This window comes from Caretta caretta, chromosome 11 (assembly GCF_965140235.1).
Source record: "Caretta caretta isolate rCarCar2 chromosome 11, rCarCar1.hap1, whole genome shotgun sequence".
In the NCBI taxonomy this organism is placed as follows: Eukaryota; Metazoa; Chordata; order Testudines; family Cheloniidae; genus Caretta; species Caretta caretta.
In genome coordinates this window covers 33500828-33517163 of record NC_134216.1, presented here as the reverse complement: position 1 = coordinate 33517163, position 16336 = coordinate 33500828, and the positions used below count along the sequence as shown (strand labels likewise).

The window sequence follows — 16336 nt, the reverse complement described above, 5'->3', positions numbered from 1 at the left end:
AGATTATATACTAATTTTAAGATTGGGTTGGTGGTGTTCACATAGTAACAGTGAGACAGTTATGCTAAGTGTAATAAGCAGCAGGCACAGCAGACTTAGTCATGTACAAGGTGTTTTTAATAGGACTGGATTCCCATATACACAGATGTGCACTAGTTCTTCAGTGTTTAAAATATATATATATTGAATAAATAGAAAATGACATGCCAGCTCTCATGTCAGCCAGAAAACGCATCTGTAGTCTAACCCCTGTGACAAACAATCTAGCAACAGTTCCAGTGCTACCAACGCTATGGAGTTTGCCAAAAAAGCAGGTGCTTCTTCCAACAGATATCTTACATGGCTTAATATTTGTGTCCTGTAATTACTGTCTAAAGGGAAGAGGGGAATGCCAGGATATTGCAAAATGAACAGGAACACAACATTTTAGTTTAAAAAAAAAAAACCACCAATCCCAGTTGTTGAAAAAATACTTAATCTTGCATTTCATCTAACGATTAACATTTTTATAATTTGATTTTTAAATATTTTTAGTTTGTATTTTAACAGGATATGGAATTTGTAACAGAAATATAGCATGAATTGGTAAAATGTGGTTGTTAGCAGCATCTAATCCCCATTACACACGGTATTCAGTGCAAGCATCAAACAAGCTGAAATCAACATTTCCAGTGTTTATCAATGTTCCCGATGGAACAACTCTGTGGAGTTGGGGTAGGAAAGGGAGACTATTTACTAGAGCTGTTTGGGAAGTGTTTCTGATCTCTTGTAAACTTCAGATGAAAATGGAGAAAGGTTTTATTTTTTGTCAGAATTCTTTTTTACAAGTTTTCAGGTTTTCAACAACTGAAAACTGAAGGTTTTTTGGGAGGCGGGGCAGGGGGGAGGTTTATTAAAAGGACACTTGCTGCAGAAACTTTTGTTTTGACAAAACCATTTTTCTTCTAAAAAATATTTTTTTGGAGAAAATGTACTAGTCTACTATTTTACACTGGTACCATTATTCAAAACAAAAAGGCATTGGGCAGGTCTCGGAATAAATTTAAGTGAGTTCATGGTGTCCAAATCTCAGTACAGTGCACCTATATTTAAAAGGTGCCCATAATCCTAAAAGCTGTTTATTGGGATATGGGTCTTTTTGGCCTTTTGAGACATACATAAATGTGTAACTGAGGCAAACAGCAGACTTCAAAGCAAAATGATGCCTAGTACCCTGAGAAGGTAAGAGCAGAGTGTGAATTCATGCTGTACCTACTCAAGTGTTAACTTAAGTTAACTCATAGAACCCCAATGCTGGAGCTTGCTGGTCAGTTGAATACCGGGGGTGCCTGTGTTTTTGCAGCCTCCAAAGGGATAGTTAATGCCCCCTATGAAAGCTGAGCTGCACTCTTTTTTTCTTGAGATAACTTGTGATTGCTGTAGTTGGCATCTTGTTGGTAGGGAGAGCTGAAGTTTTGAAAAAAACAGTATTTAATGGACATCTTAATGTCTGTCAGGAGAGCATCAGTTTCATACAGGGTATTTCACAACAATCAGATATTTGCTGACTTGCAGAGAAGTGAAACTATAAGAAAATTCTGAACATGCCAGCTCTGATCTAGCTGGATGTTATTTTTATGCATTGGAGTTTTGGATAATTTTCCATGAGGTAGAATAAATGCCTGAAACTGTATTTTATATAGGCTGGTTTTTGTCATCTACATCTGGGCTGATGTGTCAGAAGCACATACAAGGGAGTTGTGGAGGACAATCTCAGAGGATAAGCCAGAAGGGACTATTGTGTCATTTAGTCTGACCTCCTGCATGTTGCAGGCCCTGGGACTTCCCTGAAGTTCATATTAGACGTACAGCGTATCTTTCGGAAAAACACCCAATCTTTATTTTAAAATTTCCAGTGATGGAGAACATTGTAATATTGCATTCCCTGATTCTAATTTACTCCAACAAATGGAATACATTCCCTAGCTGTTGTATAAAGTAAAGCTCATGCTTTATTATTTGCATTCAATATTGTGCTCCGAGCTTATAGCTCCTGTATAAACTTATTAATATTTAATTAAATAAAATTGCTCCGAAGGCCTTTTGCTTGTTTTTTGTTGTAACCACAGCTTGATTCCTTGGCAACAAGTTCTCCATATCTTCGTATTCAATGAAGGGTTAACCACAAAAGCACACAGATATCATCTGTCCCAGCAGCTCACAGTTCCTAGCAGAAAGCTCTCATCTTCCTTCAGGCACTTGAACTTCTTGACCTTCCCTGGTTTCCTCCTGACTAACTCCCCTAGGTTACCCCTGGTAATGCTGCATTCATGGATCTCACCAAGAAGCCCACTGAGGCCCTAGAGAGTAAAATGTGAATTAACTTAGGGCCTAAATTTAGTTTAGTTTTAAATTATTTAAATTGCCATGTCGTGCCTCAGTTGCCTGGCTGGTGCAAGGTGCTGTTCTGATCTAGATAGCAGAAACTTCAGAGCCTCCTCCAGGGAGTTGAGAGGCAGAAAGGATGGGTAAGGTAAAGGCTGTCACCAGCCATGAGCAGGAGAGTTGTTGCAGAAAATCACTGATAGCTAGTGCAAAGGAGCAGGGGAATTAGCTCAGCTCTTTTTTCCTCTGCCTGCTCTCTTCTGGCGATAGCTTGTATGTTTTAGTGTTGGTAGTCCTGGGTCTCAGAGACAAGTGGCAGGAATGTGCACCTCCACTGGTACTGATCAAAGGAGCCAGTCAATGAAGCTTTCAGAAACACTTCTTGGGGAGAACAGGCAGATCCAGGAGCAAGGTCCTCAAGGAAAGAAGGTCCTCTGCTTCCATTGAAATTTTAGAGATGCTTTCAAATCAGCGCAACTGTAAATGGCTCCCTTTACCTTTTGCTGCTTGCACTGGTCCCCAAACCCAGTTTAATAGTATTTAATAATAATGCAGAGATTTTGTGTGATGTTGGAAGGGACTTGCCTGCTCCCAGAATGCACTTGTTTCTGTTTTCAACCTCTGGAGCATCAATACCCTTGCCAGCTGAAGAGAAAGGTCTGAACAAAGGAAATAATGGAGCAGGCTTTGAATGTCCATGGGGATTTCCAGACATACACTGGTTTGCAGCTGTCTCTTTGCACTGAGAGTCGCCCAGATGTCAGGCCCATAGTCCCATGTGAAAGGGGAGGATGGAGTAAGTCTGAGAGACCTAGGAAGATGTGTAAGCCTCACAGATAAAGCAGGTACCACTCTCCCCTCCGCTGCAGGGTCTTTCTGCTCCCCACAAGAGTTTAGGAGGTTGATAGGTTGTGAGTACGGAAGGGGCCACGTAAGCCTGAAGACTTTCTCAACTGTGAGAGGATCCAGAGGACCTAGCTTCCTGAAACTCTCTATTGAGTTGGGTACTGGAAGTGCTTAGAAAGCAGCTGGCTCTCTGACTCTGTGTAGGAGAGCTGACAGACTGCAGAGAGGGCCAGAGAGCCTGCCTCAGGACAGAAGATGCAAACTGCAACTGCAGATCCTTCTGTGTCATCCATTTGGGTATTCTTTTTACTCAGTGGACGTTGGACTCCAAAGACTTCCAGAAATCACCACCTTTGCTCAATCTGTCATATTGCATCAGAGAGGGTGGTTGAAAGATGGAAAATAATTAAAGGGAAGCCTGTGGGACTCTTCCAGTGAAATCCTCACTACAGACATCAGTTTGTTGGGATAAGGAGCACCTTGGAAGGCAATGGCCCAGGTTCAGTGTTTGCTGATAAAAAGGAAGTGGGATAGTCAACTGTCTTCATCAGAGAGAAGTCAGACTAATTTCTCTTTGGCATGTATTTTTAGCACAGAACATGTATCCTATTCCCAACCTCCTCCTGTTAGCTCATTGATTACTTTTCAGTAAAGGATAATAACTTAACACTTCACTGGATATTACACGTTCTATTTCCCTGAGTCCAAGACGTCTTTGTGCATGTGAAGCTTTACCTAAACTGTGGACAAAGGATTTCATTCTGTAGTTTAATACCTATCCAGAACCTTTCAGGAGTAATGTTATCATTTATTTAGATTCACCCCACCCACCTGCATGCACGCGCACGCACGCACACACAGTTCAGTAATTTCGCATCAATACCAATTTGTATATTATCTCAACCTACCTACCTTTCATCAGCCCGATATTTTAAGTGGATTAAGTGGTAGGTGCTTCATATGTAATTCCTTGACTAGCTGAATGCCAATGACAAGATTCTCTAGAACCATCCAAGTGGCATTTTAGACTGAAACAGGCACTTTGTGTGTGCTGTAAGTAACTTACAATCTGTACTTCAATTAAACAACATAAAAAAAGACTTCTACTAAAAATGTGATCTTCTCCCCCCCTCCACCCTGCATGGAGCATATCAATTAAACAGTAAAATATAATTAAATACTCACACGATATTCAACTCCATAAACATGCTTTTATAGTCTGAATTAAATTAGAGAGCTATAGATGGCTGGGACAGGAGTAGCTCTCTGTGTCAGCATGCGGGATATTCAGGTTCAAGTCCCCTTGTTTGAGTTTCCCTGGGCAGTTGGAGACTGGGAGCACTAAAGGGCAGTCTGCTGGACTTCTGGATCAAAGGAATATCTTGAAGCACCAAACAGCAACCTTTCCCTTTGATTGTGAAAAAGCACACTTCTCCTTGGCTGGAATGGTGATGGCTGTGACCCAAGTCCTCAAATATAGATAAGTTTATCTATAAATTTCTAATGCACCCACCACTGTAGTATCTAGTATATGAAATTAAGGAAAGAATGGTTCAGTCCTAGATGACCATACACTCCCATCACTTTGTGCTGCTTTCTTATTCGAGATTACATAAGGTTATAAGGTTGTTAAAAGGAGGAGGGAGAAAAATTGTTCTTGTTGACCTCTGAGGATAGGACAAGAAGCAGTGGACTTAAATTGCAGCAAGGGAGGTTTAGGTTGGACATTAGGAAAAACTTCCTAACTGACAGGGTGGTTAAACACTGCAATAAATTGCCTAGGGTGGTTGTGGAATCTCCATCATTGGAGGTTTTTAAGAGCAGGTTAAACAAACACCTGTCAGGGATGGTATAGATAATACTTAGTCCTGTCTTGAGTGCAGGAGACTGGACTAGAAGATCTCTTGAGGACCCTTCCTGTCGTACACATCTATGATTCTCTGATTATTCCTGTTGTTTGTCTTTTATATCCAAAGGAAAAGCTGACAGGCAATTCTGCTGTTACAGAGGGACTGCCTGTGCCAAAAAGGATGACATTTCACATCCCATAAGAGGAGCAAAGGCTTTGCCTTCCTCAGATGAGGGCCTTCCACTGGGAATGCTCAGCCTTTGAAAATTTCACCTTAGTGACCATTACCTGTAACTTCTCCATTGATCACTGCTCTCAGGATGAGGTTGTGAGGGATTAGCAATAGGGTCTCTGAGTGAGGCCAGCTGAGGGCTTTGAAGATTCTCACCAGTGGAACAGGGAGGCACAGTATAGCAATAGAGTGACCTATTTTATGTAGAAGGTGAGTCAGTCTGTGTTGAAGGGGATATAGAGGAAACTCCTGGGGGAAAGTCTAATCGCTGATTAGTTCTGGGAATGAGAAGTAGGAAGGAAATGGTAAACCAGTGTGGACTGGGGATGACATTTATAATGAAAAGTCGTATTGTCACTACACAGCAAAGACCATCTATTCAGCTTTATTCATCATTTACACTGATTTAGCGTTAATTTTAAGATCCTGTAGTTCATTTTAATAGGAAAAATGTTCAACTAATTAATGTGTTGCCTTGTAGATTCCAGTTTAAAAATCACATTGCAAAATGTTTAAGTTCATATCACTAGATCAAGTGCTGCTCTTAAAGAGACTCCATTTTAATTTGGAGCAGAATTTGTTTTGTAAAATAAGCTTTTATAAAACCTAAAACCAATCGAAACATTTGCAGTTATTGTTCATAAAAATTGCTATTAAGCAAATACATTTCCCAACAGTGTTTCAAAGCCAAGCTATGCAACAGTAAGAATTTGAAAGTAAAACTAGCAACAAACAAAAGTGAAACTAACATAATTGATTTCTCATTGTACATGCTAAGAGTAGTTAGGAAGTAAGTAAAGAGTATAAATAGTAGCAAATGAATTTTACTTTTTCGGTTATTTCATTTATAATATAACAGTGTTACAAATAAAATAGGTAAAGAAATTTGCTTACAGTATATGGTTTAAGATGCCACTGTCCCTTTAATCCAGTGATTGTGTGTTTCTAAGTCACTCTTTTGAACATCTGTAATTGTAAAGCATTTTGAGGTTGGTAAAGTTATGAAAAGCTAGCAGGCACTGAAAGCTGTCTGTAGCTTTAGGAACACAACACTGCATAGACTTACATTCACTTCCTATTTGAATGTAATCACTAGGACTAGAAGCAATTTCATATTTTAGAAAAAGCTTAAATTCCTCATAAGTATGTGTCTTGGGACTTTCCCCCTGCACTCAGGAGGAAAAACTCACTCTCCACGTGCCACAGACTAGAAGTGAGCTTTTTATTTATTTATTTATTTCCCCCAAACCCAGTTTATAGTGCTGGGGTGCCCAAACTTACTGACCCTCTGAGCCGCATATGACAATCTTTCAAATTTTGAGTGCTGGGACACACCTGATGGGACTTCAGCCCCATGGGAGGTACCTGCCAGGACTTGGGCTTCAGCCCTGCTTCTGCTGAAGCCCCAAGCCCCAACAGACATGCCCTGCAGGGCTGAAACCCTGAGATCCCCCCCTCCCTCGCTGGGCAGAAGCCCTTACTCCATCACCCTGCTACAAGGGAGAGGTCCCAAGCTCCCGAACCCCGGTAGGTCGAGAATGGAGGAGGGGGTGTACGGGGCTCCGCAAGTTGCACTTCAACTGTAAAAGAGCCTGGTTTGGCCACCCCTGTTATAGCGTTTATGCTCTTCATAATATAACAAGATTTTATGATCCAAATTGTATACAAAGTGCACAAAAACAAAGCATTGAAGCATTGAAAATAGTTTCTATTTGCTATACGTGTATATTATAATTACCATCTGAGAGCCAGATTTTGGCCACATACATATATGCATGGGTGTGACTGATTTCAGTGGAAGTTGTACGTGTGTGTCTAATATGAGGAAAGCAGTTGACTGTAAAACTTTAAACAGAACAATTGTATCTTTCGTCAGCTTACACATTAGTGTACCTTTCAAAAGAGATCCATTTAGGGAAGGGAATAGCATTATGCAAACCTAGCTTTTAGTGCAGTATGAAAAAGTTTTGAAGTTAACTGCTTTGTGCATAGCTTACAACCCTAAAAATAGTTGCTTTGCGTTAGTGGAAGCAGTATGCTCTAACTGCACCTATTGTGCTGCTATGGTTAAGAATCTCTCCGTGTTTTTGTTACAAATTTAAAGGGAGAGTTTAATTTCTATCCCATTTTGAATCATGCCTGGACAAAACTCTGGGTCAAGGCTTGAGATCAAAATGTAAATCTTTCGAAAGAGATTTGATATTTTATAAAAAATTTTCTACAGTGACTGCTTTTGAATTATAAAATTGCAAAAAAATGCTCTAGGGACAGATTTTTTTCATATTTAAAATAATCCTTTGAGATTTAAATTTGAAGTTTTTTAGCAGTTGAGCATGCATGAGAGCTCAAAGCTTTACATAACATTTCAGTTGGGTATTGATGTTGTCTAAAAGTCATGTTTCTGCATTTCAAACCTAATTTTATGGTGTTAAACTGGATGTTGCAACTAAATGTTATTGTTACTGTATAATAAACCTTCTTAATATCCTGAATTGAAAGATTACAAAACACTCCCAAGAAAACACAAAAAAAATAGAAACACAATTATGATTAGCTACAAAGGTATACTTATATCTGATATAGTTCTCTGGCTCACGACAGCATGCCTTTCCCGCCGTACCCCACAATGATTCCTGAATAATTTCACTCTTTTCGTGTCCTAAGTGTCCACCTCCAAATCTATATTAGAATTCACTTTTTTTCACCTTGTCTTCCATCCTAATCCATTGTGACTCTTTACTCCTACCTTCCCCAGCTGTGGAGCTCTGAAGTTTTGCAGGAAAGGGGCTCTGCCCTGTGGACACACACTACTAGTGTAAACCTTGCAATTTATGGAATTTACGTACGTAACCTTAGCTCTGTCCCTATGTCCATGCATATACATTAAAATGCTCTTTAATTACATCACATAGGAATTTCCATACAAAAAACTTTCTTGTTATAGAGTGTCATATTGTGCTGTGGTTAAGGCACAGGATTAGGATTCAGAAGTTCTGAGATCATTTCCCAGCTCAGCCACAGGCTTTTTGTAGGATTGTAAAATGGTCACTTAGGGTCAGTTTATTAAAAATTATTTAAATACCTAAAGATGCTGAGAGGTGCCTAGTGGGATTTCACCATGCCTTGGTTCCTAACTCCCGCTGAAACGTTAATAATTTGGATTTATATGAGCCCTTTACCTGAGATTCTCAAAGTATTTCAAAAACATTGAAATCACTCAGTGATTTAGTCACAGATGAATTAGTCACATAGGCACTCTTGAAAATTGCACTGGGTACCTACCTGCATCTTCAGGTGCTTAGATACTTTTAAAAATCTGGCCTGTAACCTTTGTTCTTTGTCTGTAAAATAGTGACATAATAAAAATACTTCCCTACTATACAGGGGAGTTGTGAGGATAAATCAATCTTTGTAATGTACGCAGAGGCAACAGTGATAAAGGAGGACTTCTTCGAGTGCTTGCTCACATATATTCCACAGTAGGTGTGTGCGCGCGCCACGTGCATCAGTGCTGTAAGTTTTTCCCTTAGCAGTACCCATAGGGGGAGTGCTGCTGTGACCCCTGGAGTGGCGCCTCTATATCGCGCTATAAGGGGAGCCACGAGCTCCACCCCACCCTCAGTTCCTTCTTGCCGCCAGTGAAAGTGTGTCAGAACTTCTTGCTCCAGCGTTGCTGCAGCCTTTCCAGTTGATCTTAGTGGTATCTTTAGCTAGTTGTTAGTAACTCGTGGTGCACAGCGGAGCCCCCTCCACCAGTCGGCACCGTTCACCTTCCAAGAAACAAAGGAAGAGCTCGACTTTGCAGCAGCGCCGAGAGAAGGGGGAGAGGCTGGTCATGTGTTGGGTAGCCCTCGGTCCTCTCTGGGCTCGAAACCTCCGACTTGTGCTGAGCGGAGTAGCCCAGCAGCACTGACACGCACCTCTCCCGCGGTCAGAATACCATTGACGCCGGAGACTCTACAGGCTGCACGAGACATTCTGAGCTTGCTGGTGCCCGGGGTGGCGCCGGTGGCGGGCCCTCGGCCCTGAGGCAAACCGCCGCTGGGCACGCAACAGGCGTCCCCAGCACAGCATAGCTCTCACGCAGCAACCGGTCCACTCGCAGCTCATGTCCACCACCCTCGACGCCAACCAGGGTTCCATCTGGGCAGGAGTCTCCGGGTCCCTCTGCCCCACGCAGCAGCGGATGCAGGCACCGAGATAGGTATTGAAGGCGCTCCTCTTCACGACGCAGCTATTGTAGCCGGTCTCAGCACGAGTGACGTCGACGCTCCCACATGAGCTCCCGCTCTGTCAGGCGTCGCAGACAGGGCTCCTGCCGTGTGGCACCGTAGCTTCAGGCGCAGAAGCGAGTCTCGGAACAGTACTTCCAGCGGGTACCAGTCCTTGACGTCGAGGTCCCAGTCCCGTGGAAGATGGCATTGTAGGCACTGCCGCTCCCACTGCTCTTATGGTACAGTTCGGTCGGTGGTGGCCTCGGCCTCGGCACCCAGCCGCCCCTCGCTGGGCCGTACCGCTCCGCCGGACCAGATAGCGCCACCGGGCCCACAGCCTGGACAGTGGCAAGGAGCCCCATGGCAGGGACAATGGTGTCAATGGGCACCATGGCCATCGATGCCCACCCAGGCGGGAACCTGCTTGGTGTCCAGGGCGTCCGAGGCCTCATTGGCCTCGTTATCTAGGCAGAGGGCAAGTCGACAGGTCATGAGTCGGCTGCGCTCCCGGACTCTGACCTGGGGGTTGATCCTCTAGCACTGGCTGAGTTGGCCTCCTCTCCTGCACCAGATGACACCATCACGGCACCGCGGCCCTCTGCTCCACAGGAATACTTCAGGGCACATCAAGACCGGCTAAAGTGGGTGGCGTCAAGCCTCCAGCTGCAGGCCGAGGAGATGGAGGGCCCGTCCAATTCCCTCTTTAATGTACTGTCCCCCTCGGTGCTGGGCTGTGTGGCTTTACCCCTTCACCAAGGAGTAGCCAACATCTCCAACGCCTTGTGGCTAACTCCTACCTCTCTGGCCTTGATTTCCAAGAAGACTGAGAGGAAGTATTTTGTGCTGGCTAAGAACCACGAATACCTCTACTCTTACCAAGCACCTAACTCTCTGGTGATGGAATCTGTGAACCACCAGGAGCGGCAGGGCCAGCCCGCGCCCACCCCGAAGAATAAAGACGCCAAGAGACTAGACTCTTTTGGTAGAAAACTTTACTCCTCTTCGAGTTTCCAGCTCAGGGTGGCCAACCATCAGGCCTTACTGAGCCGATTATGATTTTAATTTATGGGAGTCCCTGCCAAATTTCAAGCCACTCCTCCCAGAGTGGGATAGGAAGGACTTTAAGGCATTGGTGGAAGAGGGGGCGATGGCAGCCAAAGCTGCCCTGCAGGCAGCGACAGACGTGGTGGATACAGCGGCTTGCTTGATGGCCTCCGCAATCTCCATGCACAGGGCGTCGTGTCTCCTCCTGTCCGGCTTTCGGTGGAGGCCCAGTCCCTCATGCAGGACCTGCCCGAAAGCCCTGTTCACTGAACAGACAGATGTCAGGCTGCACGGGATGAAAGACTCTTGCACCACCCTGAAGACCTTGGGCCTATACATCCCTCCAGCTAAGGACAAGGCCAAACTGCAGATGTCGGCTCACCCTGCACAGAGCAAATATGAGCCTCCTTACAAGAGGCCGAGAGACCAAAAGCGCCGGCCTCAACGACAGTCCCGCTCTGCCCCACAGCCTGGGCCCTCTAAGGGCAAGAGGCAGGGAAAGAGTCGGTTTTGACTATTTGCAGGGGGACATCAGGGTAGTTGCCATGGGAAACCCCCCTACTAATAAAGTTTGTGTTCAGCAACCGATTGTCTGCCTTCCGTGGGGAATGGTCACGAATAACCTCGGACCACTGGGTCCTCAACACCATTTCCAAGGGCTACATGTTGCAGTTCAGTTCACCCCCACCCAACCACCCCCCCATCCCTGGCGGGCTCAGAGGACCCAGAGCACGTTCACCTCCTAGGTCAGGAGGTGGAACGATTACTACGCCTGGGGGCGGTGGAGAGAGTGCCAGTAGAATTCCAGGGCAGGGGCTTCTACTCCCGATATTTCCTGATCCCAAAGGTGAAAGGGGGTCTCAGGCCCATCCTAGATCTGCGGAATCTCAATCGGTTTATGGTCCGCTCCAAGTTCCACATGGTGTTCTTGGCTTCTATTATCCCCTCCCTGGACCTTCACGACGCGTATTTCCACATCCATGTTTTCGAAGGGCACAGGCACTTCCTCCGTTTCCTGGTGGGGCCCAACTACTACCAGTTCACGGTTCTCCCTTTTGGCCTATCCACGGTGCCCAGGGTATTCACAAAGTGTATGACGATTGTGGCGGCTGACCTCAGACGAGCAGGGGTCCAGATGTTCGCATATCTGGACGATTGGCTTCTCAAGGGCAACTCACAGCCTCAGGTGAGGGCCCGTATGGATCTGCTCCTGTCTACATGTGCCAATCTCGGCCTCTTGGTAAATGAGACCAAATCAGCGCTGGTCCTGGTGCAGCGTATAGAATTCATAGGGGCACTATTGGACTCCTTAAGGGCCACAGCTTTTCTCCCAATGGGCAGTTTTGAAACCCTCAAAGGTCTTATCGCCTCGGTCACGGCTTTTCCAGTGACACCAGCAAGGGCGTGCCTTCAGATCCTGGGACACATGGTGGCATGCAGATATGTGGTCCGCCACGCCAGGCTCCAAATGAGGCCCCTCCAGCTATGGCTAGCTTCCCACTTCTCCCAGGCGCGGGACGGCCTGGACAAGGTCCTCTTGGTACCGACCCCGATAATTGCCTCCCTTCAATGGTGGTCCTCCTTGGGCAATGTGCTCCAAGGGGTTCCTTTCCGGGAGATGGCCCATTCAATAGACCTGGTGTCTGATGCGTCGGACTTGGGCTGGGGAGCCCACATAGGGAACATAAAAACCCAAGGGATGTGGTCAACCTCGGATGTGTCCCTCCATATAAATGTCAGAGAGCTCAAGGCGATACAGTTGGCGTGTGTGGCTTTCGTCACGCAGCTTCACGGTAAGGTTGTCAGAGTCCTTACGGACAACACCACCACGATGTTCTACATCAACAGAGAAGATGGGGTACAGTCCTCGGCCTTCTGCCGGGAAGCCCTGAGCCTATGGGAGATCTGTATAGTCCACGACATCTCCCTGAGGGCTTTCCACCTACCGGACGCCTGCAATACACAGGCTGATTGCCTCAGCAGGGTTTTCTCCCCCCATTACGAGTGGTCGCTCCACTCGGAGATCACTCACCGGCTCTTCCGAGAGTGGGGAATTCCCTACGTGGACCTGTTCGTGACCCGCCGGAACTGGCGTTGCCCCCGGTTTTGTTCCGGGGCGGGGTTGGGAAGGGACGTGATCTCAGATGCCTTCCTCCTGTCATGGTCGGACCAGCTTTTCTATGTTTTTCCACCTTTATCCCTTACAGGCAAAGTTCTAGAAAAAGTGGAAACAGACAAGGCACTTATCATCCTTATCACCCCAGCCTGGCCCATCAACACTGGTACGGGACCCTACTGGACCTGTTGGCAGCCCCTCCGAGGAGGTTGCCGCTTCACCCAAACCTCCTCTCCCAGAGTGGGGGCCACCTCCTTCATCACAATCTGGTCGCTCTCCAGCTGACAGCATGGCTGCTCAGTGGCTAGACAAGGAGGAGAGGAGGTGTTCTGAGGAAGTCAGGCAGGTCCTCCTGGAAAGTAGGAAGCCGTCCACACACTGGACGTACCTGGCAAGGTGGTCCAGATTTTCCAGGTGGGCGGGAGAGCGAAGAGTCTCCCCATCGTCCACACCGCTCTAGCTTATCCTTGAGTACTTCCCATCCCTTAGAACGCAAGGGCTGACTCCCGCCTCTGTCAGATTATGCTTGGTGGCCGTATCGGCCTTCCACCCACTGGTGCAAGGGCACTCAGTCTTTTCCCATATTATGACCTCCCGCTTCCTGAGAGGCCTTGACCATTCATTCCCATATGCTAGATCCCCTTACTGCAATGGGACCTAAACCTGGTGTTGTCCCACTTCATGGGGCCTCCCTTTGAACCCTTGGCCACATGTTCCTGGTCTCACCTCTCCTGGAAGGTAGCCTTCCTTGTAGCAATCACGTCAGCCCGATGTGTCTCAGAGCTCAGGGCCTTGACCTTGGAACCTCCACATACGGTCTTCCACAAGGATAAGGTTCAACTTCGCCCACACCCTTCATTCCTCTCGAAGGTGATCTACGCCTTTCATATGGAACAGGACATCTTCCTTCCCATGCTCTGTCCCAAGCCCCATTCCTCCAATGAGGAATGCTGCCTCCACATGCTCAATGTGTACAAGGCACTGGCCTTCTACCTGGATCGGACTAAACCGTTCCGTAAATCCTCGCAACTCTTTGTTGCCTCGGCCGAGCATATGAAGGGGTAGCCTATTTCCACCCAGCGTCTTTCTCGCTGGATCACCTTGTGCATACACATGTGCTATGATCTGGCAGGGGTTCCCCTGCCACTGATCGTCAGAGCACACTCAACAAGGGCTCAGGCCTCGTCGGCTGCCTACGTAGCCCATGTCCCTATCCAGGACATCTGTAGGGCTGCCACCTGGTCTTCAGTACAAACATTCACTGCACACTATGAGATCATCTCCCAAACTAGGGATGACGTTGGGTTCGGCAGAGCAGTACCGTGTCCCGGGAACTCATGAACTCCTACCCACCTCCCACAGATATAGCTTGGAATCACCTACTGTGGAATACACATGAGCAAGCACTCGAAGAAGAAAAGACAGTTACCTGTTCCGTAACTGGTGTTCTTCGAGATGTGTTGCTTGTGTCTATTCCATATCCCTCCCTCCTTCCCTTCTGTCGGAGTTGTCCGGCAAGAAGGAACCAAGGGTGGGGGGAGCTCACGGCTCCCCTTATAGCGCGATATAGAGGCACCACTCCAGGGGTCACAGCAGTGCTTCCCCCCCCTACGGGTACTGCTAAGGGAAAAACTTCTGGCACCGGTGCACATGGTGCGCATGCACATCTACTGTGGAATGGACATGAGCAACACATCTTAAAGAACACCAGTTACGGAACAGATAACTGTCTTTTTTTGCTATGAAATTTAATATTTAGCTTCTATAGTTCTGTTGTCATTGGGAGTACAAATTTACTGCAATTGTGAGCTCCACTGTAAATAGGTGTGAAAGTTGGTAAGATGTCACAATACCTTATAATAAATGTTGATGGGAAAAGGTATGAAAAGGAGAAAGAAATACTGGATTAACCCAAACAAAAAGGGCCCACTGATATGATCAAGCACAGTGTTAAAATCATGCTTTGGAATAACGGAAAACGTGAAACCAAGAATTAATGGAGCAAAATTGATGTATCCGATATTAGGCCTAACTGGTGGCATCTTTAAAGAAAGAGGCTTTGGGGAAAAATAAGAGATCATGTGGAGTCTACTGGCATGAGACTCACCATCCTGGCTGCCACCTCTCCGAGCCCAAGCCATCTTCATCATAATCCTGAGAGGTGTCCTGATCAGAACAGCCCAGAAAGAGGTGGCCATGTCTTCTGGATCCCTCTGTGAGCTCCAGCTGAATCCCAGATGCAACGTGAGGTGAAATGGGGTTGGACTTTAGCAGCAGCAACAGCTCCAGTTCATCTCAACTAACTTCTTCTTTCTTCCCCCAATTAGCTGGAGTTTTTAGAAGAAAAAACTATTAAAGGGAACAAACATTTTGTTAAAATTTAAATCCTTACTTAATACAGTACTTCATATTTCAAATGGTTTAACTGTTTTTTCTTCTTCTCTGTATCTTTAATAAAAGATTAAAAGGATGTTTAATGGTGTGTTTGCCATGGTACTATGCAGGCTCTATATACCAAACCCTGAACCTAGTTTAAACAGATTAATGTTGAGCAGTGAATGGGTTATGTAACGTTAATACATTTGGCCCGCATATTCAGTCTAAATTAATACATTTTTAGTACCTGTAATATTTAGTTCTTTTATAACATATGAAACTATCTTTGTGAAGTTAAATTGTTTTTATATATGTTAATGAGAACCTGAAATCAAAATTTTTTTTTTTTAACATCTAATGTCCCAGTGGAGGTGGTGATATAGTCCTGTGAGAAATATAAAACAGAGGGTATATGTAATTTGAATCAGTGTCATGCATTTAGAGTGCTTGAGATTATTATTCTGCATATCAGAGTACACCTAATGATCCCATGCCAAATATGGTGAAAACGGGCGTATTTAGAATACGAGTAGCTGCACAGAGTTAACATGTTCAGAGTGGCAAATATGCTGTTAATGCTGCAGGTAGTCCGTATTTCATTCTGACAAGCTCTGTCTTTGTTTTGCAGCCGTCCATTGTACCATCCCACCCAATGGCTCCTCCTAGCCCCAGCACCACCAGCAGTAATAACAACAGCAGTAGCAGCAGCAACTCAGGCTGGGATCAATTAAGTAAAACAAACCTTTACATCCGAGGACTGCCTCCAAACACCACTGACCAGGACCTGGTAAAACTATGCCAACCGTAAGTACTACTCTTAAAATTCAGTCTTTTAAAACTTACAGGACGTTTGTGATGCGAGTGCTAATGTCATGAGGGGAGAAGAAATCTAGCCCCATGTTTAGTATTCTTGAGTCTGTGATGTGATGAGAACTGTCAACTTTTGAAATCAGTAGGCGCTGAGCATGTGTGGCACCTTCAGAAGCAGAGAACAGACTAAATATATAGTAAATAAGTGTATCCCAGGTTCCTGATTTTAAAAAAACATGGACACCCATTCTCCTGACTACTTGTTTATCTGCTGTAATCACAAAAGATTAAAAACATTTGAAAATTATCAAACAGTTGTGTAGCTTGTTTTTAAAAGCATATGATTAAGATCTTCTCAGTTAGCAACTGATGTAGCTGCACCAAGACAAATAATAAAGCTGAACCAGTGTAAACTTGCACCTGGGCAGCTTTCACCAGTTTCAAACTAAGATTGGCACTAGTGCTGTACGATTGCAGTAGGGGTT

General features: G+C 45.4%; 1 protein-coding gene across 7 annotated transcripts in view; it reads left to right on the top strand.

Annotated features, from left to right (window-relative positions):
- Window positions 1-16336, top strand: part of RBMS1 (RNA binding motif single stranded interacting protein 1) — a 211677-nt gene that overhangs the window by 99063 nt on the left and 96278 nt on the right. For all 7 annotated transcript variants that reach the window (XM_048868594.2, XM_048868593.2, XM_048868597.2 and 4 more), the window contains exon 2: window positions 15670-15845. In XM_048868594.2, the coding sequence (XP_048724551.1) occupies window positions 15670-15845 (176 nt within the window). The remainder of the gene's footprint in view (window positions 1-15669; window positions 15846-16336) is intronic.